The 23,439-nt window shown below is 45.7% G+C and overlaps 1 protein-coding gene across 3 annotated transcripts in view; it reads right to left on the reverse strand.

Moving 5' to 3' along the window:
• Positions 1-23,439, reverse strand: part of ZNF143 (zinc finger protein 143) — a 122,796-nt gene that overhangs the window by 19,564 nt on the left and 79,793 nt on the right. For all 3 annotated transcript variants that reach the window (XM_053287234.1, XM_053287232.1, XM_053287233.1), the window contains exon 11: positions 122-301. In XM_053287234.1, the coding sequence (XP_053143209.1) occupies positions 122-301 (180 nt within the window). The remainder of the gene's footprint in view (positions 1-121; positions 302-23,439) is intronic.

Here is a 23,439-nt window from a genome sequence, read left to right on the forward strand (position 1 = left end):
CTTTCTTGTTTTACAGCTACTGGGGGAAGACTTAGGTTATTACCTCACAAATGAAACTGGGGAGAAAAGGAAAGAAGACAGATTATTATAAGCAAAATGCTATAAAACAAAATTCCAATACCTGTATGTATTCTCACATGGTTCTTGTAATTAGTTGCACTGGCAAATGCTCTTCCACATCCTGGCTCTGTACAATAATAGGGTCTTTCCCCTGTGTGCGTTCTGATGTGAACCTTTCTAATATTAGATGTTGTGAATGACCTACCACATCCTTCAAAGGGGCACTTGAAAGGTCTTTCCCCTAGAAAAACAAAATAAATGTAGGTATGTCAGCATGTTTTTAACGTATTAGGTCTCACTTATTAAACCATGCAGTTTACGCATGTTAAGTTTGCTGCTAAGCAAACTTGGATTCCCTCCAACCTCCTCATATCTTGAACTTAAAACATTAATGCATCTTTTGCTAGGATTAGGTGAATCACTATTTCTAATGCTTGGCTTGCAGCTGCATTTAAAACAAGTTTTAAAAAATGACTATGACTGCAATTCTAAGCACACTTATTAGGAAATAAATCCCTTTGAACTAGGTGGGACTGACTTCAGAGAAAACCTACCCAAGATCAGGCTGCAGATATATTTACTTCAAGAGAACACTGTGACTGGAATCCACAGGTGTGTATGCACCTGAGCTACTGTACCTATGTATTTTTTAATCAATTTATTCTTTAGCAATTCTCTTCAAGGAACCACTGCTGTTTAAAACAATATACACTTTTCAAACTCAGGGGAGATTAACTGTGCCTTGCAGGTTCAACACTGTGAGCAGCTGAAGCAGAAGATGCAAACAGAGAAGCCTGAATTGTATGCATGTGTCATTTGCATGTGTGCTGTTGCTCTTACTGTACTGTGGTCTTAATGATCAATACACTAAGGTTTCTACCACTGTACATGTGCATGTTTTTATATACCACATATCACCTTAACTGTTTAGCCTACATATGCAAAAAGAGAAACTCACAGACAATCAAAAGGTCATTTTAGAACTCAAGAAATAGCTAAGAGCTTTAAAACTGTGGGGGGAAATCTAGGCAAACTTTTTTTAATGTATTATGAAATGCATATAAGTCTCCTTTAACAGATTCTGGCATTTCTGCCATTTCAGTTTATTTCTGAAATTCAGGAGCACATTCTTTAGATATGGACCACAATCCAGATAACTTGTTTAGGTGAACTCATGAGTTTGTGCATCCTCAGTAAAATCTTTTGACTTTTTTTCTTTGATTAGTAGTCTGTTTCACTGCTGCCCCACCATAGCTTTTGAATTGCCCCAAGTTTCAAAAGTGGTTTGTAATGAAGCATGAAGAGTTGCTGCTTGGATAAGAGAAGTCCAAAGGCACATTAACCATATTCAGACATTATAGAAGAGACGCTGTACTCGCATACAATGTCTAAAGTGTGGCCACAAGTCCCACCCTGGCCCCATACTCACCCCCAGCAGTGTGCTGCTCATGGATATGGTGGCATTTTTCTAAAGAGGTGAATGCCATATCCGTGAATGCAGGCATTTCTATGTTTGGGAGGCTGGGGCAATCTAGCTTCCCAGTCACAGGAAGTAACTTTAGCATTGCTTAAGGTGCTTTCTACCCCGTGTATGGAGAGTATCCTTAACAATGGGTTGTCATGCCTACTTGCTCCCAAAAGACAGGATCCTTTTATACAAATGAGCAGCAATCCCAGGATGCCCTTGGCCGAGCTCCTCCCATCCCAGTTCCTAGACTGACTTGTGAAGCTGCCACTGAGGAAGGCTCCAGCAGAAGAACACCTGAAAAGAAAAAAGGATAACAGCCAAAGGAAAGTGCAGATCAGAGGCAAGGGTGAAAACAACACGGAGAGGCAGTTGGAACGAGCCACATGAGACAAACAGGAGGCATCCCGCCCCCCAAAGAGAGGTAAGAACCGAAACTAGCAAAATTATAACACAAATTATAACACTGCCACACCCATAACCTGTGCGTGGGCTGGATACCCTCTGTACACTGGTGAGAAAGAACCTTCATGGTAAGTAATACCAATGTTACTTTCTCTCCCAGTGTAGGAGGGTATCCTTAACAATGGGACGTACCAAAGTGATAGTCCCTGGCTGGGAAGGTTGATGGAAGAGAAAATCAGACAGACACAATCTGCAGTAGTACGGTGCACCCAAAGACCATCTGAGCAGATTAGTTGAACATCGAGTTTGTAGTGCTTGACAAACAGAGATATTGAGGACCAGGTCACATCCTGCAGATTTCAGCAATAGGAGTATTTGTAGCAAATATGACCAATTTAGCCGCATTGTATGTGGAATGAGCCATAATTCTGGAGAGAGCTAGATTCATATGTGAGCAAAATTCAGGCCTTGATCCACCTTGCCAATGTAGACCTTGATGGCTACATGCCCATAGATGAAGGGTGGAATGAGATAAACAATGCATCCATTTTACAGAAGTCCTTGGTATGCCTGATATAGATTTTGAGTGCTCTCTTAACATCCAGTGTATGCCAGAGTTTTTCTCAGAGGTGGTGAGGAGGACAGAAGGAAGACAGGATGATGTCCTGGTTCCTATAAAATTGAGTGTTTACCTTTGAACAAAAAGGTAGGATAAGTTTTGAGTTCAACCAATTCCAGCTGGAAAATGCAGAGAGGATAGGGCTCCCAATCCTGAGACCCTGCATACTGGTGTAATTGCCATGAGGAACAGCACTTTGAATGTCAACAGGCTCAAATGGAGGTTTAGTCAGGGCATTTAACACCTTATTCAAGTTCTAGGAAGGAAACCTATGCACTGATGACAGGGCTATGTTAGATGCTCCTTTAAGGGACCATTGGATATCCAGGTGCAAAGATATCAATGCCTTGGATGATGGCCACATAACAGATGACAATGCTGACAGCTGTCTCCAAAGAGTACTAGGGTGGCCCTTGTCAAGGCCCACCTGAAAAAATGAAAGGACTTGGGAGACTGATACTTTCAGAGAGGTGGAATATTGTTGGACTTAGCCCAGGAGAGGAAGACTACATAGGGAACACAGGAAGCTGCCTACTACCAAGTCAGACCATTGGTGCATCTAGCTCAGTATTGTCTACACCAGGGATTCTCAATGTGTGGGTCCCCAGATGTAAATGGACTTCAACTCCCATAATTCCCAACCAAAGGCCACTGGGGCTGAGGATTATGGGAGTTGAAATCCAATAACATCTGGGGACCCACACGTTGGTCTACACAGACTGGCAGCGGCTTCTCCAAGCCTGCAGACAGGTATCTCTCTCAGCCCTATCTTGGAGATGCCAGGAAGAGAACTTGGAACCTTCTGCATGCAAATACTCTTCCCAGAGTGGCCTCTCTCTTCCCTAAGGGGAATATCTTACAGTGCTCACACATGTAGTCTCCCATTCAAATGTGACCAGGATGGACCCTGCTTAGCAAAAGGGACAGTTTATGCTTGCTACAAGACCAGTTCTCATGTCATTTGGTAAATGTGATCCGTGGACTGGCACCTGGATGCCAGGATAGTATTCTGAACATTTTTGGAATATCCCTTTGTAGCTGGTATGATTCGCTCAGTTTCCACACGTGAAGTCTGGGTGGAATAGAGGCCCCTGTCTCTATAATAGAGCAGGTCTGGCCGGTTGGGACAGAGCCATGGTGGTTCCACAGCCAGAGCTATGAGGTCCAAGAACCAGGGATGACTCGGCCAGAAGGGGGCCACTAGGATTAGTCGGGTGCCTCATTCCCAGAACCTCTGAAGGACCCATTGTATAAATGAGAGAATGCTTATAGCAGACCCTAGGGTCACTGTGTCATCAGCACATTGGTCCCCATTGCTTGGGGACAGTGGAATCTGGAAAAGAATGTCTCTGAGTCTTCGCTGGCGAGACGCAGAGATCTAGGAGAAGCTGTCCAAAGCATTGAGTTATTATGGTGAACACCTCCGGATGGAGCATTCACTCTGCTGGGTTTACCTCTCCACATCAGAGATGTTCTGCTTTAAGGGACCCTAGATGTTATTCTGCCCAGGCAAAGATATTGTTTGACTCTTGTAACATGGAGCGGAAGCAGTGTTCTCTCTAAATTTTTCCATCTGTGTACAGAATTAGTTTTGTTCTGGGTGGCAGTATCAAGACAGTGTGTGTGCACATGTATTCAGAGTGGGGCCTTCCTGGTTCAATCTGAGTGAGATCTAAAATTAACTGAGTGGACATCAAAAGAACTGCAAGTGCAAGCATATGCACATGCCTTAGAAGGAACACTGAGCGGGAGCTTATGCCTCCTTGTCAACTGATGTGGGCCTTGGTGGCCATATTGTCCTGATGAGAACATGTTGGCTGTGCATCAGGTTGGCAAAATGCAGGAGGGCCAGATAAACTGCTTAGAGCTCCATCCAATTTATGCTGCATGCCACTTCTGAAGCTGACCACATGCCATGGGCCACCTGACTGTTGCAGTAAGCTCCCCAGGCCAACTTGCTGGTATCCGTTGTGATGTGAGGAGGATTCTTCAGGCGAGTCCCTCTGTCCAGGTTTGGAGATGTCCACCAGTGAAGGGAGGGGAGTAGCTGAGGTGGAAGTGGGATTTTAGTGTGCAGAGTGGCCATGATCTGGTCTTGCTGGTGCAGCAATAACCATTGAAGAAGCTGTGAGTGCAACCACGCCCATGAGACTGTGTCTATGCAGGAGTTCATGGTCCTTAGAAGTCTTGCATCAGGTCTGCTGAGAGCTGGGGCAGGATCTGCTGTGTCAGGTCCCAGAGCTTGTCTCGCATTCCTGAGATAGTCATATGATGCCCTGGCTGATATCTGTAGTCACCCCAGATGATCAATGGTCTCATAAGAGAACTCTTTGCTTTGTTAACCAGGAAGCTGTGATAGGCCATGATGACAGGCAGGCATGCGGTTGAAGTCGCTCTTCACTACTTGGAAGGATTTTGCTCTGATCAGCAAATCATCTAGATACAGATAAATGTGCAAGCCTTGTATCTGCATGTGGGCCACTAGAACTACAAGTACCTTGGTAAAGACCCTTGGCGCCGAGGACAGGCCAAAGGAAAGGGCTTTGTATTGACAATGTTTTAGACCATATGAAAATCTGAGGAAGCATCTGTGAGAGAGAAGAATCGGGATGTGGAGGTAAGCCTCCTGAAAATCCAGAAAATGGATCTTCATTGTCAGAAAATCTCTCTCTTGGACTATGGTCCAAGTGTCTCCATTTGGAACTGGTGTTTCCTGATGTATTTGTTTAAGCATTTCAGGTCTAGGACAGCCCTCCAGGATCCATCTTTTTGGGGACTAAGAATAAAATGGAATATACGCATATGTTGATGGCACTGTCTTGATCACCCAAATCTGAAGAAGGTGATGAATGACCTGCTGCATGAGAAGATGTTTGGAGGGATTCCTGGAGAGAGGGGTAGACCTGAAGTATTCTTGAAGGATTGTCTGAAAATCAAGGGAGCAGCTGTCCCTAATCGTGGATAAGACCCAATGAAGTTGGGTCAAGGCTTGCCATGTTGGAAGTAAGTCCATAAGCCTGCCTCCCACTGGAGGAGCACAATAGTCATTGTTGTTGCTTGTTGGCATTTCTGGCAAAGGCAGCGTTGCCGAAGATGCAGTTCGTAGGCTGTTGTTGGAAAGGCTGTCGAGGTCTGGAGGTCTAGGCCAGGCAGCAGGAGGCTCTTGAATTCCTGCTATCTCTGAATCAGGGGGAAAAAAGCTTCTGCTAGCATTTATTTAGACTGTGAAGGCCTAAAAGGCCACCTATTATTGCTTCTAGTAAAAGACATAGCCTTTTACTTATCTCTGGTTTCTACTAGGACTGGATCCAGATATTCCCTGAATAATTTTGCCCCTTTGAAAGCAAAGGAAGCCAAGTTGATTTTGGACTTCATGTCTACATTCATTACTTCAACCAGAGAGACCTCCTAACTGCTACATCTGAGGCCAGGGCTCTAGAAGAGCCTATCCAAGCTTGCATTTGCCATAAAGCTGGCTGCCTTGGCGAGCTTGTTGAGGCCTTGTTTAAGCTTGCTGTGGCTCTGTGGTAGTCAGTTTATTTCTCTCTCTCTCTCACACACACACACACACAGCTCAGAGTGGGTAACAATAAAAAAAATACAATTAAAATAAAAAACCAATTAAAAGCAGATTAAAATTACAATTAAAACTAGATAACATTAAAAGTAAATATCATTAAAAGCCAGGCTAAAATGATGGGTCTTTAAGGCTCTCCTGAAGGCCTCAAATGAAAGAGGATAAGAGGATATAATCATCTATATGAGGATATAATCATCTTGTATCCACAGGGAGTGTGTTCTTGTGGTATCTAGCATGACTTGTCCCCTGAGCTAAGCATGGTCCACCCTAGTTGCATATGAATGGGAGACTTGATGTGTGAGCACTGTAAGATATTCCCCTCAGGGAATGGAGCCGCTCTGGGAAGAGCAGAAGGTTTCAAGTTCCCTCCCTGGCTTCTCCAAGATAGGGCTGAGAGAGATTCCTGCCTTCAACCTTGGAGAAGCCACAGCCAGTCTGTGAAGACAATACTGAGCTAGATAGACTAATGGTCTGACTCAGTATATGGCAGCTTCCTATGTTCCTATCCCAGGTCGCCACCAGATGAACCGGTGGCACCTGAAGATGGACCCCTCCTTTAGCAACTCCTTTGCCCAAAGTATGGAGGCCCTAGCAAAAATAGATATAGCCACAGAAGCCTTGATAGCAAGGGAAGAAGCCTCATGAGATTTGTAATCACTATTTCTATCTTCAGGAAAATGAAGTAGTTTCTCTCCTTCCTTGGCGAGAATCATGCCAGAGAGGCAAAAGGAGCATCTACCAGAGACACGGAAAGCATAGGTACATTGTAAAAGCGTTTGCGTAGAGAGCAATAGCCCTTGGCTGAAGCCAGGGAGTTCCACTTATCCTGTAATAAATAAGCGGGGAGGGCAGGATATAATAGATTAATTTGAGGAAGGAAAAACCTCAGACTCTGTAGTGGCAGTGCTGACTGACTCCAGGTTAGTTTGAAGCGACTTGCATGCTTTGGCCAGTAGTATCTCAAAGTCCTCATGCTTAAAGAGCTTAGGGATAGGTGCCGCTTATAACTGGACTTCATCAGTGGACCATTCTCCCTCCTCCTTGTCTGACAGCCCTCCCTGGGAGTCAGTGTCTGTATGGGCAGTGAGGATTCTGATAGGAGAGTGGTGAATGTCAGACTCCAAACATACTGAGAGTGGCCTTACTGGGACCGAAATAATTTAAGGGATCTCCAGGTTAGCAGACAGATGCCTGATTGGTTGAGCTGTTTCCCTGGCACTGGCAACAGAGCGTTATCCCACATGGCTCAGTAGAGGGCATAGCTCCCTGCGGGGAGGGCAATAGCGGAGGATCAGAGGGTACAGAATCAGGCTGTAGAGTACTCGCTTTCACCTCCTGAGGACAGGCATGACAAGCACCAAGGTAATAATGAGGGACCATCCAGATGGATCCTCTGGTGCCAAGGATGAGTCAGGCTCCATGGGGTTCAGAGGCTGCTCTGCATTACCCTCCAGCACTTCTGTAGCCAGTGTAACTGGCTGCACAGGTGCTGCGGGCTCTTGCTGGTGTGGAGGGGCACGCCAGGATCGACAGGATCTCCTCTTGCATCGGCGTCTGGCACAGCCTCTGTAGTGGGGTTGGTGGCCATGCTGGTTGGAACTGAGGGTGCCACAGGCAGCAGTAAATGTACCTGATCCTCCGAGGTCGGGTCAGTTGAGGCAGGGCATTGGGGTGGTGCCTGTGACTGGGCCTGATGGTGCCTGCAGCATTTAGCCTGTTCAGAAGATGGCACGTCTCTTGGGTGTTTGGTTCCAGTCCTGCTTTTTCGCCTGTTCTTGTCCTGCCAAGTTAGATGCTTGCTCCTGAACTGGGCCTTCCAAAAGGGAGGTAATAGGCTCAGAGTGCTGCATAGCGCTAGTAAAGAGGAAATAAGGTACAGAGAAAGTGAAAAGCATTTTTTTAAAAAACGGGAGGGAGGCAAAGGCTGAGGAAAGAAGCAGGAAATAGAGGAGACAAGAAAGGCACGAGAATGATCAAGAAAACCAGTACAAAGGAGGAAAAACACTGAAGAAACATTGGAGCTCTTGCAAAGGTACTGTGCATGGGAGCAAGACAGGACAAAAACTGGGAGGAGCTCAACCAAGGGCATCCTGGGATTGCTGCTCATTTGCATTAAAAAGTCTTCTCTTTTGGGAGTAAGTAGGTGTGACAACCCATTGTTAAGGATACCCTACTACACTGGGGGAGAAACACTGGCATTCACACATACGGCGTTCACCTCTTCAGACAGCATATTTTCTATAATGTCAGAATAAGGCTATTGAGTCAGCTCAATGATACTTTGGATTGTGGTTCAGGCAGTTATACACCTGTAAGTACAACATTATTGAAGAGCAAAGTTATATTATCAAATTCAACCATGGAGCAATTCTAAGAAAATGCATCCGTTCCCTTCTGTTTAAGTTAGGCACAACTATCTTAAACACAGCTATACTGATCATTATTTAAAACCCTACAATGAATTTTATATTGCTGGCGTACCCTCATCTGCTGTGCTGTATTTTCTCATTTGCTTTTGCTAAGAACTGTCGAGTCTCTGTATACTGTGATGCCACAGAGAGAAGCCTAAGAGGGATGGGTGAAAGCACAATTTTTATAATTCAATGAATTATTGAGATATTTATTAAACACCCTGTTACTATAATACAACACTGGATACTAAAAGCCTTAGAACAGATCTCTCAAAAAGGTAACAATTAACTTCTTGCTTAGAAAAAACGGCAAATCATTCTTTAGAAAGGTGTCAGTTTTCTGCCAAAAAGATATATGAGTTTTAAGTGCACATACTATAATGGCATGTTGCCATAGTTTCTATAATCCTTACTTGATGCTGCGCATCATATTACAGGCAGAAAACAACTGAACCCAGCAACAGCTTTCCCTTGAAGCCAGTTCTTAGTTTAAAGGTAAGGAACGGAATGTCTGCAAGAATGTCACACAACCTGTTTGTAAATCCTGCCCTTGATACTTCTCTCTCTCTCTTTTCAGAAAGCAAGTAGCCGGAACATGGCTATTCTATGAGACATAATCTCTATTAGCTATAAGGAAGCAGATCCAAAAGCAGCACACTCACCTTCCTCATTACCCTCCTCTACCCAAGATACTCCACTGTTCCACATGTCTAGTAGTTCTCAGCAAGAGTACTATATACTTTTGTATGAAGTGTATACTTGGCAGTGATTTAAAAGAGAGAAGTGGTGAGCAGGACTGGAGTTCTGAACCTCTGTTTCTGCTGTTTTCTGTTCACATCCCCCCCACATCTCCATCTTTTACTTCTGGGGCTCTAAGACTTATACATTATTATGGTCACAGATCAGAATACAAGCAATGGTACAATCTACAAACTACAAAACAAGCAAGATAATCACTAGCAAAGATAAACATACTAAAAAAACAACAGGTACATACAAACTACTTCTAAGATTCCAAGACCAATAAGGTCATAATCATGGAGGAGCTACCAGTGTCTTGGGGCTAAGAAACAAAATGTTGATACTTGAAACATAACATTAGGATATTTATCAGCTAAAAGATACGTGACATAAAATTCATCTGGATGGCCTGGAAATTTTTAAAATAAGGGTTGAATCAACCTTAGCTGATAATCAGAATAGAATATGCATCGTAAAAGGACATGAGTAGTTGTCTCAACGTCATCAGAGCCACATGGGCATAGCTGCTGGGAAGCTGGAATTTCACAGCACCTATCCTCTAGAAGTGCCAAGGGGAGAACATTAAGATATGCTCTAGAAAAGGCCCATCGATACTTAGAATAAGTGAGTGAAGATAGGTACATTGCTAGGAGAGATCTTAAGGACTCTCTGAGAGGTCGGTACACAACTGAAGTTAGACTTAAATCATTCTGGAACTCCATATCCCAGATTAGTTGTTTGATAATATCCTTGGCTTTTTCAAAGCATGAAGATAATAAATGCTTACGTAAGAGGCCATACAAAAACAGCTTACATATAAGGCCCTTTCACCAATTTGACCAGTAATTGTCAGAAAGCAGGGATCAAGAAATGTTGGCTCAGTTCACCAGCCAGACAAAAATATTTTACTCATCAGATAAGCTATCAGATAAGCTGACGACATTACTCATCAGCACTTTTTTCACTTGTCAGGCTTCACTTTTTACTCGTCACAGACTAGTAGACTAATGGATTTCCTGAGCTCTGCTGAACAGTATTAAAAGATCACGCCAATTGGAATTAGATTTAGCCTTAACCATGCAGACAGAATAACTAGCCAAGTTTTAGCTTCAATTCTAAGCAGCCCAGCCTCCAAATTCAAGGCTGTATTAGGAATGCATCTAGGAGTCAAAAACAGAGCTCTTAAAAATCCAGACTGTATGTTTTCAAGAGGCCCAACGTTGGAATAAAGGCCTAATTGCGCCTCATATAGAAGTTGTGCTGTTGATTTTGCTGTAAATAATTTAATGGCAGCTGGAAGAAAATTCCCTCACTGAGCTTGATGAAATCTTAATATGGCCATAGCACTTATTTGGGCCAGGGAAGAGACATAGCACGGGCAGTCTTCCTTCTACAAGCCTGGAAAATAATGTCCAGATATTGAAACAGTTAATCTGCTCTATGTTGTTGTTATCTACATGCCATTTGTGAATCTTAAGACTGTTAGAAAAAATGATGACTTTCCTTTTTTTATAGTTAATAACCAACTGCTCCTCCTTACAATGCAGAGCTAGAGCTTTAAGGGCTTTCATAAGGCCAACGTGGGTCTGAGACAAAATAACAGCATCATCAGCATAAAGCAGAATAGGAAGCTGCCTGTCTGCTAGGTCTAAATTCTTCAGATATTTAATATTTATATAAATTCATCAATCAAACAAAAAGGGAACCAATATGGAACCTTTTTGACCCCCTTAAAGGTCATAATTGGATTATAGAAATGGCCAGCACAGTTAAGTCTAGCTTTATTCATTCATTCATTGTTAAATTTATATACCACCTTTCATTAAAACAATCCCAAGGAGGTTTACACAAAAATTAAAAACAAGACTATAAAACAAATCTGACTAAAAGGATTTAAAATACAAGCATAAAAACTGTACAAAATACAAAGAAGCAGAGGTAGAGACAATCATATAAAAGCCTGGGTAAAAAGCCAAGATTTCACACACTTTTTAAAAACTGTGATGGAGAACGAGGAGTGAATAGCCACTGGGAGAGCATTCCAGAGTCTAGGGGCAGCAACAGAGAAGGCCCTGTCCTGCGTGCATGACAACCGAGCCTCCCTCATTGTCAGCACCCGGAGCAGAGCCCCCTCAGATGACCTCGTCAAATGGGCAGCAACCCTGGGGAGCAGGCGGTCCCTCAGGTATCCTGGGCCCAAACCGTTAAGGGCTTTAAGGTCAAAACCAGCACCTTGAATTGGACCTGGAAACAAACTGGTATCCAGTGCTGCTCTTTCAAAATGGGTGTGATGTGATCCCAACGAGCAGCTCCAGATAAATCCTAGCTGCCACATTTTGCACTAGCTGCAGTTTTCGGATATTCTTCAAGGGCAGCCCCATGTAGAGCATGTTACAGTAATCCAGCCATGATGTGACTAAGGTGTGGGTAACTGTGGCCAGATCTGCCTTCTAGAGAAAGGGACGCAGCTGGCGCACTAGCCGAAGCCGTGCAAAGGAACCCCTGGCCACCGCCTCCACCTGAGCTTCCAAAAGCAGAGCCGGGTCCAGTAATACCCCCAAGCTGTGTACCTGCTCCTTCAAGGAGCAACCCTATCCAGAACCGGTAAAATCTCCTCACCCCCACTGGCTCTCCTACTGACCAACATTACCTCTGTCTTGCCTGGATTCAGTCTCATTAGCCCACATCCAACCCATCATGGCCTCCAGCCCTCGATTCAGGACATCCACTGACTCCCTAGGATTAGGTGACAAGGAGAGATAGAGCCAAGTGTCATCCTCATATTGCTGACAACTCAGTCCAAGTCCCCGGATGACCTCTCCCAGCGGTTTCATGTAGATGTTAAACAGCATGGGGGACAAAACCGAAACTTGCGGAACCCCACAGGCCAATGGACAAGGAGCCGAGCAATAGTCCCCCAGCACCACCTTCTGGATCCTACCCGCAAGAGCCACTCCAACTCAATATCTCCAATTCCCATACTCAAGAGGCAGTCCAGAAGAATACCATGGTCGATGGTACCAAACGCCACTGAGAGGTCCAGCAGAACCAACAGGGACGCACTCTCCCTATCTAGTTCCTGGCGTAGGTCATCCACTAAAGCGACCAAGGCAGTTTCAGTCCTATATCCGGAAGCCAGATTGAGAAGGTTCCATATCATCCGTATCATCCAAGACCCTCTACAGCTGGGACACCACCACACGCTCTATCACCTTGCCCAAAAAGAGAAGGTTTGAGAACGGTCTATAGTTGTCTGGTTTGGAGGGATCAAAGAAGGGCTTTTAAAATAATGGTCTTACCATCGCCTCCTTGAGGCACGATGGCATCCTGCCTTCCCTTAATGAAGCAAGCGCAAGAGTCAAGAGCGTACGATGTTGCCCACACACTGCCCAGGATCTTGTCCACATCCTCAGGCTGCGCCAACTGAAAAGAATCCAACACAACAGGACCAGATGGTACCAGAGCCATCTCTGCCGGAACTGCCAAAACTCTGGAGTCCAAATCAGCAAGGATGCGAGCGACTTTTCTGCAAAGTGACACACAAACTGATCACAACGGGCTGTAGATGATTCCTCCCCCATTACCTGGGTTGATGTGTGGAGCAATGTCTTTGCTACACAAAACAGCTCTGCTGGTCTGCACTGAGCAGATGCAATGGAGGCGGAGAAAAAGCATTTCTTCGCCGCCCCCACCGCCATGGAGTAGTCCCTAAAATGGGCTCTAGTCCGTGTTTGGTCGGATTCGTCACGACTCTTCCCCCAGCATCGTTCCAGCCGTCGCCAGAGTTGTTTCATCGCCCTAAGCTTTGAGGAAAACTAAGGAGCAGCAACGGGCTCCACCAAGCCAGAGAGGGCGTATAGGAGCAACTATGTCAACAGCCCGGGCTGTCTCTCCATTCCAGAGATTCACCAGGGTCTCGACAGGGTCACCAGCTCTGGACACTGGAAACTCCCCGAGGGCCATCTGGAAACCAAGCGGATCCATAAGCCTCTGGGGATGGACCATTCTAATCGGTCCACGACCCCTGCAGAGGGCAGATGGAGCAGTCAAACTAAACCCCACCAGATGAGATCTGTCCATGACAAGGGAGTTATCTCAAATTCCCCCACCTCCAGATCATTTATTCCTCTGTCGGCAAAAACCAGATTCAGAGTATGTCCTGCCATGTGGGTAGGGCCCGATACCAGCTGAGACAGGCCCATGGTTGCCATGGAGACCATGAAATCCTGAGCTGCACCTACTGGGGAGTGTCAGCGTGGACACTGAAATCCCCCAAAACAATAAGATTGGGGGAGCCCATGGCCATCTCCGAGACCACCCCCGCCAGCTCAGGTAGGGAGACTGAAGTGCAGCGGGATGGTCGGTACACCAGCAGAATCCCCAGACTATCTCGGAGGCCCACTCTTAAGGACAAACACCTGAAATTTTGAGATTGCCTGACCAGGCACCTGGAAATGGGAAATATCTCTCAATAGATGACTGCAACGCGCCCTCCCCAACCCTCCAGGTGGGGCTGCTGCATGATCAGGAAACCTGGAGGACAGAGCTGAGAGAGACCAACCCCACCCAGCTCATCCAATCAGGTCTCCATCACACATACCAGGTCAGCATGCTCATCCACAATCAAATCATGGATGAGAGATGTTTTAGCATTGACCAACGTGGCATTCAACTGCAGCACCCTAATCCTTTATTATAATAAAGATTATATACAAGCAGTAACAAGCGTTTATTGATAACTCCGCATATATTTCTCTATTAAATGCATTAAGACCAATCAATGTTCTACTGTAGATCTTCGGGCCTGAAGCCTGCTTGCTGGTCTTCGAGAATGTTCTCTTGATCAAGCCAGTCACAGGGCTTCCAACACAAATGTCTTGCATATAATTTGCTAATTATGTTCAATAGACTTATAGGTCTTTAATTAGCAGTATTATTTCTATTTCCGTTTTTTAAAAGATAGGGACAACTATAGCCACACCCCAGTCATCTGGGATGTGTGCTGTGTTGTCTATGTATGTAAACAATGATGCTAGGACGGGAGCCCACTAATCTACATTAGGGATGTGTATGAAACTGGTTCCGTTCACTACCCGTAGGGTGGGGGAGGTTCCGTGCACTACCCGTAGGGTGGGGGAGGCAGGTAGGGGGCCTCCTACCAGCCCAGCTGCTTTCCCCCCACTGGCGCTCTCCCCAAAAATGTGGGCGCAGGGCTGCAGCGTTCCTCCTTGCAGCCCCGTTCAGTGTTGCCATGCAAAAGGCAGACATGCCCACACTTTTTGGGAGAGCGCTGGAGCGGAAAAAGCGGCGTGGCAGGGATGGGCAAGTAGGAGGCACCTTCCATGCTTCTTAAAATAACCCCCCCCCGCCTCCGAACCAGCTCAAACGCCAGCACTTTGAACCGGTTCAGCGCTCCCGATAAGGAGCGTCAAAGCGGTTCCGTGCAAGTCATTACCAGGAGCTAAGCTCATTTAGCTGGTCTATTAACTGTTTATTCTCAGTAACTGATACTGGCGGCCAACGTTATATATGATCAGCGGCTAGATCTAATGAAGAAATGGCAGTATGGTCATCACTGTATAATAAATGGAAATAGGACTCCCATGCCCCTCCTGGTATACAGCAAGCCAATAGGGATAGCCCGGAATACAGATATCTTCCAGTGAGTCACCAAAGAGAGGAAGAATTATTAGTTTGGACCGCTTTGATCAAAACCTTCCAGGTTAAAGCTAGAGTAGTCCTTTTCTTCCTTCTCAAGAGAGCTTAATGATTTCTTTTCATTTCCAGCATGGTTTGATTAGAATTAGGTGCAAATTTAGTTTTATAACAAATATAAGAATTTTATTTATTTATGTGATTTATATACCGCCCTCCCAAAAATGGCTCATTAATTAATTAATGCTTTCTTGGCAACCACACAGTTGTGGTCAAACCATTTTTTAGAGGAATAACCGTGCCGAGTCGGCTTTGAATTTGTCTTAACAACATGTCTGCTTGTCTGCTGCCAAGATCCAGCTGGCTGCTTTCCAGCCTCCCAGATTGTTGAACTGAACCACCTGTCGCTTGTCCCGAGAGCTGCTTGTGGGAGGAATGGCTTTCGGGGCGTGCAGGCTTAAAAAGAAGGAGGCTTGCCAAAGGCGTAGCTGTTGATGTGGCTGTTGGGCTGCCTGTAGACAGTCGCCGAAGCCAGCAGCCAAAGGGGGCCAGCCCTTCAAGGGTGGGACTGAGGGCTGGGGGGTTGGGTTGGGTTGGGTTGTGCCAGGCCTTTCTGCAGGTATGTGTCTGGGCTCTCTTGAGTGGGATGGTGCTGGGTGTGCGCCTGGCAGTTCTGAGGCAGCTATTACTGTAGTGGTGAAGAATAGAAGAATTGGCACTGGCAGAGCAGCTGGCCATTACAGGGGAAGGGAAATCAGTAATTTAGCATATGTTTCCACTTCCAACTGCTATGTCAACTCTCAGGCCTTAGGGAGCAGCTCCAACCACCCAAAGAGTCTGGCCTTGCAAAGCCAGGTCACTTCAGAATAAGACCAAAATTGTCCACGATTTGATCATGGATGAGGGAGCTGACCTGGCATGTATAAATGAGACCTGGTTGGGGGAGTATGGGTTCAGCTTCTCCCTCCAGGTTATTCTGTCATGGAGCAGGCTAGGGGAAGTGGGTGAGGGGTGTGTGTGGGGTGGCTGTGTTGCATAAGAATACCATCTCTCTTACCAGGGTGCCTGTGAGACATTTGACATATTGAGTGCATATTTTTGAGGCTGGGAACTAGGGATAGATTGGGGATTCTGTTGGCGTACTGTCCACCCCACTGCCCAACTGACACCCTAACGGAGCTGGTCTCAAAGTTGGTGTTGGAGTCTCCAAGATCTTTGGTGCTGGGGGACTTCAACATCCACATTGGGGCTGGCTTGTCTGGTGCAGCTCAGAAGTTCATAGTGTCCATGACAAGTATTGGCCAATCCCAATTAGTTTCTGAACCAACTCATGTTGCAGGCCACACACTCGATTTGGTCTTTTGGTCTGATCAGGGGGGGTATTCCGTGGGTGGGGGATCCGGTGGTTTCCCCATTGTCATGGATGGACCACTACCTGGTTAAGGTTGGTTTCAAAGCCACAATCCACCCCTGCAGGGGTAGTAGACCTATTAGGATGGTCTGTCCAAAAAGGCTGCTGGATTTCAAAAGGCCTTGGAGAATTTTGATGTTGGTGCAGCCGGTGATTCTGTCAATGCCCTGGTGGGAACCTGGAACAGATAACTCAACAGGGCAGTAGGCATGATTGCTCCTACGCGTCCCTTCCGACTTGCTTCAAAAATGGCCCCTTGGTATACTGAGGAGTTGCGGGGGCTGAAGTGGTTGGGTAGGTGACTAGAACGCAAGTGGAGGAGAACTCAGTTTGAACCTGACAGGAAGCGGCACGTGACCCATTTGAAGACTTATGCGGTGGCGGTGCAGTGCAGTGAAATAGAGATTTTGGTCTGCGCACATTGTGGCTGTAGGTTCATGCGCAGCAGAGCTATCCCAGGTTGTTAGGAGTTTAGTTTCTGCTCCTTCTATTTCAAGTCAGTCCCCGAGGTTGTTCTGCTGTGATACTTTTAATGGGTTCTTTGTAAACATGATCTCTTGTATTTGGGCCGACTTGGACTCCGCTATTTCTGCAAGGTCTGTGGAGGAGCTGTCAAGCAATCCTTCTTGCAGTATTAGGTTGTATCAGTTTCAATTTGTGATTCCTGAGGATGTGGACAAGCTGCTTTGGGCGGTGCGGCCTACCACTTGTTCTCTGGATCCTTGCCCGACTTGGCTGCTTCTATCTAGCAGGGAGATTGTTGGAGGTGGCCTAGTTAATATCATAAATACATCGCTGAGGGAGAGTAGGACCACTCCTTAAGAAGCCTTCCCTGGACCCCATAGTGATGGTTAGTTACTGGCCAATCTCCAATCACTCTCGGTTGGGCAAGGTGATTGAGAGGGTGGTGGCCGACCAGCTCCAGGCAGTTTTGGAGGAAACTGATTATCTAGACCCATTTCAAACTGGCTTTAGAGCTGGCCATGGGGTTGAGACAGCCTTGGTTGGCCTGATAAATGACCCTTACTGGGGAACCAAAAGAGTGAGTGTGACTCTGCTGGTTCTTCTGGATCTCTCTGCTGAGTTTGAGACCATCAACCATGGTAACCTTCTGGATCGCCTGGGGGAGTTGGGGATAGGGGGCACTGCTTTGCAGTGGTTTTGCTCATATCTCTTGGGTAGATTCCAGATGGTGGAGCTTGGTGACAGTTGTTCCTCAAAACAGGAGCTGTTATATGGAGTCCCTCAGGGTTCCATTCTGTTACCAATGCTTTTCAATATCTACATGAAACCGCTGGGTGAGGTCATCAGGAGGTTTGGTGCTGGGTGTTAACAGTATGCTGATGATGACCGAAACTACTTCTCCTTTTCATCTTCAGAAAATGGCACTCATTCTCTAAATGCCTGCCTTCAGGCAGTAATGGGCTGGATGGGTGAGCTGGAGTGCTTGGTTGCTAATGCAGAAATAGATATAGTGGGCATAACAGAAACATGGTGGAACAGTGAGAACCAGTGGGACACTGTTATCCCTGGATATAAACTCTATAGAAAGGACAGGGAGGGGCTCCTTGGAGGTGGAGTAGCACTGTATATTAAAGAAGGGATAGAATCTAACAAGCTAAAAAACCTAGGTGGACTGGAGTCCTCCACAGAAACCCAGTGGGTGACAATACAAGGCCAGAAAGGGAACGTGCTACTGCCCTCTGGATCAAAACGCTGACAGTGACTGGGAGTTGCAGCATGAAATCAGGGAGGCTTCAAGGAGAGGCAGGGCTGTAATAATGGGTGACTTCAATTACCCACACATAGATTGGGTAAATTCACAGTCAAGTAATGACAAAGAGGTCAAATTTCTAGATATGCTGAATGACTGTGCCCTAGAACAGTTGGTCTTAGAACCAGAGAGAAGGCGACCTTGGACTTAATTCTGAGTGGCACTCAGGACCTAGTGCATGATGTCAGTTTCATCGACCCTTTAGCGAACAGTGACCACAGTGCCATCAAATTCAGCATACATGCGGGCAGAAAATCACCAAGGAAGTCTAACACAAACATTTTGAATTTCAGAAAAGGAAACTTCTCCAAAATGAGGAGTATGGTGAAAAGAAAGCTGAAAGGGAAAATCAGGAGAGTCACTTCACTCCAGAATGCATGGAGTTTACTCAAAACCACAATACTAGAAGCCCAGTTAGACTGTATACCCAAAAGGAGGAAAGGTACCACTAAGTCCAGTAGGATGCCAGCATGGCTAACAGGTACTGTCAAGGAAGCCATAAAAGGGAAGAAGACGTTCTTCCAAAATTGGAAAGCCTGTCCAAATTAAGAGAACAGAAAGGAACACAAACTCTGGCAAAAGAAATGCAAGGTGACAATAAGGGAGAGAAAAAGAGAGCTTGCGGAACATTGAGCTAAAAGCATCAAGAGGAATAACAAAAACCTTTTTAAATACAGCAGAAGCAGGAAACCTGCCAGGGAGGCGGTTGGACCATTAGACAATGAGGGAGTGAAAGGGATTATTAAAGGAGGATATGGAGGTTGCAGAGAAGCTAAATGAGTTCTTTGTGTCCGTCTTCACGGCAGAGGATACTGAGTACATACCTGTTCCTGAACCAGGCTTTTCGGGGATGGAGGCTAAAGAACTGAGTCAGATAGAAGTGACGAGAGATGATGTTCTAAACTGTCTTGAAAAACTGAAAACTAACAAATCACCAGGGCCGGATAGCATCCATCCAAGAGTCCTCAAAGAACTCAAATGTGAAACTGCTGACCTCCTTGCTAAAATATATAACTTATTCCTGCAATCAGGCTCTGCACCAGAGGACTGGAAAGTAGCCAATATAACACCGATTTTCAAAAAGGGATCCAGGGGTGATCCGGGAAATTACAGGCCAGTTAGTTTAACATCCATTCCACGCAAATTGATGGAAAGCATCCTCAAGGATAAAATTGTAAAGCACATAGAAGAACAGGCCCTGCTGGGAGTGAATCACCATGGCTTCTGCAAAGGTAAATCTTGCCTCACCAACCTTTTGGAGTTATTTGAGAGTGTCAACAAGTGTGTGGATCAAGGTGATCCAGTTTACATAGTATACCTGGACTTCCAAAAAGCTTTTGACAAAGTTCCTCATCAAAGACTCCTGAGGAAACTTAGCAGTCATGGGATAAGGGGACAAGTACATGTGTGGATTGCTAACTTGTTGAAAGACAGGAAACAGAGGGTAGGAATAAATGGAGAGTTTTCAAAATGGAGGGAAGTAAGAAGTGGGCCCCCCAGGGATCTGTACTGGGACCGGTGTTTTTTAATTTATTCATAAATGATCTAGAAGTAGGGGTAAGCAGCGAGGTGGCCAAATTTGCAGATACTTTCGGGTAGTGAAATCCAAAATGGATTGTGAGGAGCTCCAAAAGGATCTCTCCACACTGGGGGAGTGTGCGACAAAATGGCAAATGCGGTTCAATGTTGGCAAATATAAAGTGATGCACAATGGGACGAAAAACCCAACTTCAAGTATACGCGGATGGGATCTGAGCTGTCGGTGACTGACCAGGAGAGGGATCTGGGGGTCATGGTGGACAGCTTGTTGAACGTGTCAACTCAATGTGTGGCAGCTGGGAAAAAGGCCAATTCCATGCTAGGGATCATTAGAAAGGGGATTGAAAATAAAACGGCTAATATTATAATGCCCTTATACAAAACTATGGTGTGGCCACACCTGGAGTACTGTGTACAATTCTGGTCACCGCATCTAAAAAAGGCCATTGTAGAACTGGAAAAGGTGCAGAAGAGGGCAACGAAGATGATCAGGGGCCTACAGCACCTTTCTTATGAGGCAAGGCTATAACACCTGGGGCTTTTTAGTTTAGAAAAAAGATGACTGTGGGGAGACATGATAGAGGTCTATAAAATCATGCATGGTGTGGAGAAAGTGGAGAGAAATTCTTCTCCCTCTCACATAACACTAGAACCAGAGGTCTTCCCATGAAATTGATTGCCAGGAGGTCTAGGACCAACAAACGGAAGTACTTTTTCACACAATGCATAACCAACTTGTAGAATTCTCTGCCACAAGATGTGGTGACAGCCAACAACCTGGATGGCTTTAAGAGGGGTTTGGATAACTTCATGGAGGAGAGGTCTATCATCGGCTACTAGTTGGAGGGCTACAGGCCACCTCCAGCCTCAAAGGCAGGATGCCTCTGAGTACCAGATGCGGGGGAGTAACAGCAGGAGAGAGGGCATGCTGTCAACTCCTGTCTGTGCCTTCCAGCAACATCTGGTGGGCCACTGTGTGAAACAGGATGCTGGACTAGATGGGCATTGGGCCTGATCCAGCAGGGCTGTTCTTATGTTCTTATGAGGGATAGCAAATTGAAACTGAATCCAAGCAAGATGGAAGTGCTCATTGTAGGGGCTCAGATTTTGAGGGGTGAGTTATATCTTCCTGTGCTGGATGGGGTTATACTCCCCCAGAAGGAGCAGGTGTGCAACCTGGGAGTACTCCTGGACTCAGGCCTCACCCTGGTATCTCAGGTGGAGGCCATGGCCAGGAGTGCTTTCTATCAGCTTTGGCTGATTTTACAGCTGTGCCCATTCCTGGAGAGAATGATCTCAAAACAGTGGTGCATCAGCTGGTAACCTCGAGGCTTGACTATTGCAATGCGCTCTACATTGCAGTGGGATTGCCTTTGTACGCAGTTCACTTCGTTCAAAATGTGGCAGCCAGATTGGTCTCTGGGACAACCTGGAGAGACCATATTATGACTGTCTTGAAACAGTTACACTGGCTACTGACATGTTTCTGGTAGGGATGTGCACGGAACCGGCTGGCCCGGTTCGATTTGAGTCCGGACTAGACTCGAACCTGACTGGACCAGTTTGGTCCAGCACCCCTTAGAACCCTCCCACCGGATAGGTTGGGGGGGGGGCCCTGGATTCATGAAATGCCTGTTGTGCATGCATGAATGGCCTATGAGAGGTCCTGGGCCATGTCAGGCCTCGCATAGTCCATTCGTGCATGTGCGGCGGGTAAAATGGCCGCTGCGCCACCATACAGAGGCCCAAACGGGCCAAAAACGGGTTTAAAACAGGCCGCGGCAGTGATTTAGGCCAGCAGGGGGAAGGGGAACCTTTGTGGACACCTCCCCCCCTGGCCTAGATAAAGCCCCCCGACAGGGCTAGAGGTAAAAAATAACTCCTCCCCCAAAATATTTAAAAATCATGAACCCCCCGAACCATCATGGACGTGGTTTCAGTTCGACCCTGGAACTGTAGAACTGAACTTCCCTTGAACTACTCGCACATCCCTAGTTTGCGGGCAAAATACAAAGTGCTGGTTATTACCTTTAAAGCCCTGAATGGCTGAGGTTCGAGTTATCTTAGAGAGTGCCTTCTTCTGCATGATCAGCACTGCACGTTAAGGTCATCTGAGGAGGTCCGTCTCCAGTTACCACCAGTTGGTCTGTTGGCGACTCAAAGGCGGGCCTTCTCTGTAGATGCTCCTGGGCTATGGAATGCACTCCTGGCAGAAATCCGTAATTTGAGTTCATTATTTGTCTTTCAGGAGAGCCCTTAAAATCTATCTGTTTGGCCAGGCCTTCCATGGTTTTTAAATTGTTTTAAATGTTTGCCTTGGTTTTCCAGGGTTTTTAACTGTTTGAATGTTTAATTGATTTTATTCTGTTTTTATAGTTTTGATTTTAATTGTTAACTGGTTTTAATTGTTTTTATTTTGTTGAAAACTGCCCTGAACCATTTTCGGAAGGGCAGTATAGAAATCGAATAAATAATAAGCAATAGTAACAACAACATACACTTCTGATGAGCACTTCATATAATTCCATTACACGTTTGGCTGGGGAAGTTGGTTCTGTAAACCTCTCTGAGGTTTTATTCACCTGACTATCCTATTTAATTCTCACAGGATCAGCATCAACCAATACATCAGGTTGATGCCTATATGATATGATGCCTCTTCAGAGGGCCACTTGGAAAATTGCAAAATAACGATAAGGTCACTTTTGGGTCTAACTATGAATTTCAAAATGGGAGATACTGGTTTGGGCGGTCTCCCTGAATGGCTCCATTCAGAATAAGGAGTTCTTGCCTATTCACCATTGGGCTTGGGCTCTAAGACTGAAGCAAACTCTGCTCTGAAGGGGGGTGGGAAATGGCTGGGGAGAGAGGAAATTGTGAGCAAAAGTAGCAGGGGAAGAGTTCAGAACTCCCCTCCCACCTGTTAACTTAAACTGCTGCTGCTGTACTTTATTTGAATCGGCACACTTTACATTCTCTCACACAAGTTGTGCTGTCTTCGTAGCAGCTTAAACCCTTAGCCTTTAGGAATTAATCAAATGTTACCTGATTTTTTCAATAACCCATCAAAAATGTAGTCGCATACATGCCAAACATGACTAAGACAGAAACCACTCTGGATTTGTGTACTAAATGCACAAAGAGAAATGTTTCATATTGTGTCCCTCACAGCACTCCCCATCATTGTGAGAGAAAGCAGAGAGAGGAGCTTCCTACTCCACCATTACACTCACCCTGTGTGGTCATGCTGAAAGGAATACTAGATCAGGCCTCCATAACAGAAGTCCAACAGGCTGATTGCATTATCTCCCTGTCTATTTATGGCCACAGTGGGCATTTCAATTACCAATTGTTTATGCCTTTCCCCACATTTGTGGAAACATCTAAGGCCCATCAAAATCCATCAAAAATGAGAGTGCAGATGGTAAAATGCCTGTATCACTATGTTTGCATGACTCCTGCAGAATTCAGATGTACTAGTGCCAATTTTCCCAGTCTGCTGCTGCCAGCTACTGATGTTGCACAGCTCACCTGTATCTGAGACTTTCTTATTGTCTGAACTGATGGACAAGTCAAAGCCATGTGGGCTGTTGCTACCAAACTCAGTAAGTAGAGAAATTAGTTCACCCCCCTCCAGCCCCCATGGTGATGGGAGATAAGGAAATAAATAAAAGAAATAAAAAACAAGGAAGCTAGAGAAGGAAAAGTAGGAAAAACTGGGAAATGGATGTGCAGGGAGAACTGTGGTGGTGCAGAGATAAAAGGGGATAACATGGGGG

Source organism: Hemicordylus capensis, chromosome 1 (genome assembly GCF_027244095.1).
Source record: "Hemicordylus capensis ecotype Gifberg chromosome 1, rHemCap1.1.pri, whole genome shotgun sequence".
Classification (NCBI taxonomy): domain Eukaryota; kingdom Metazoa; phylum Chordata; class Lepidosauria; order Squamata; family Cordylidae; genus Hemicordylus; species Hemicordylus capensis.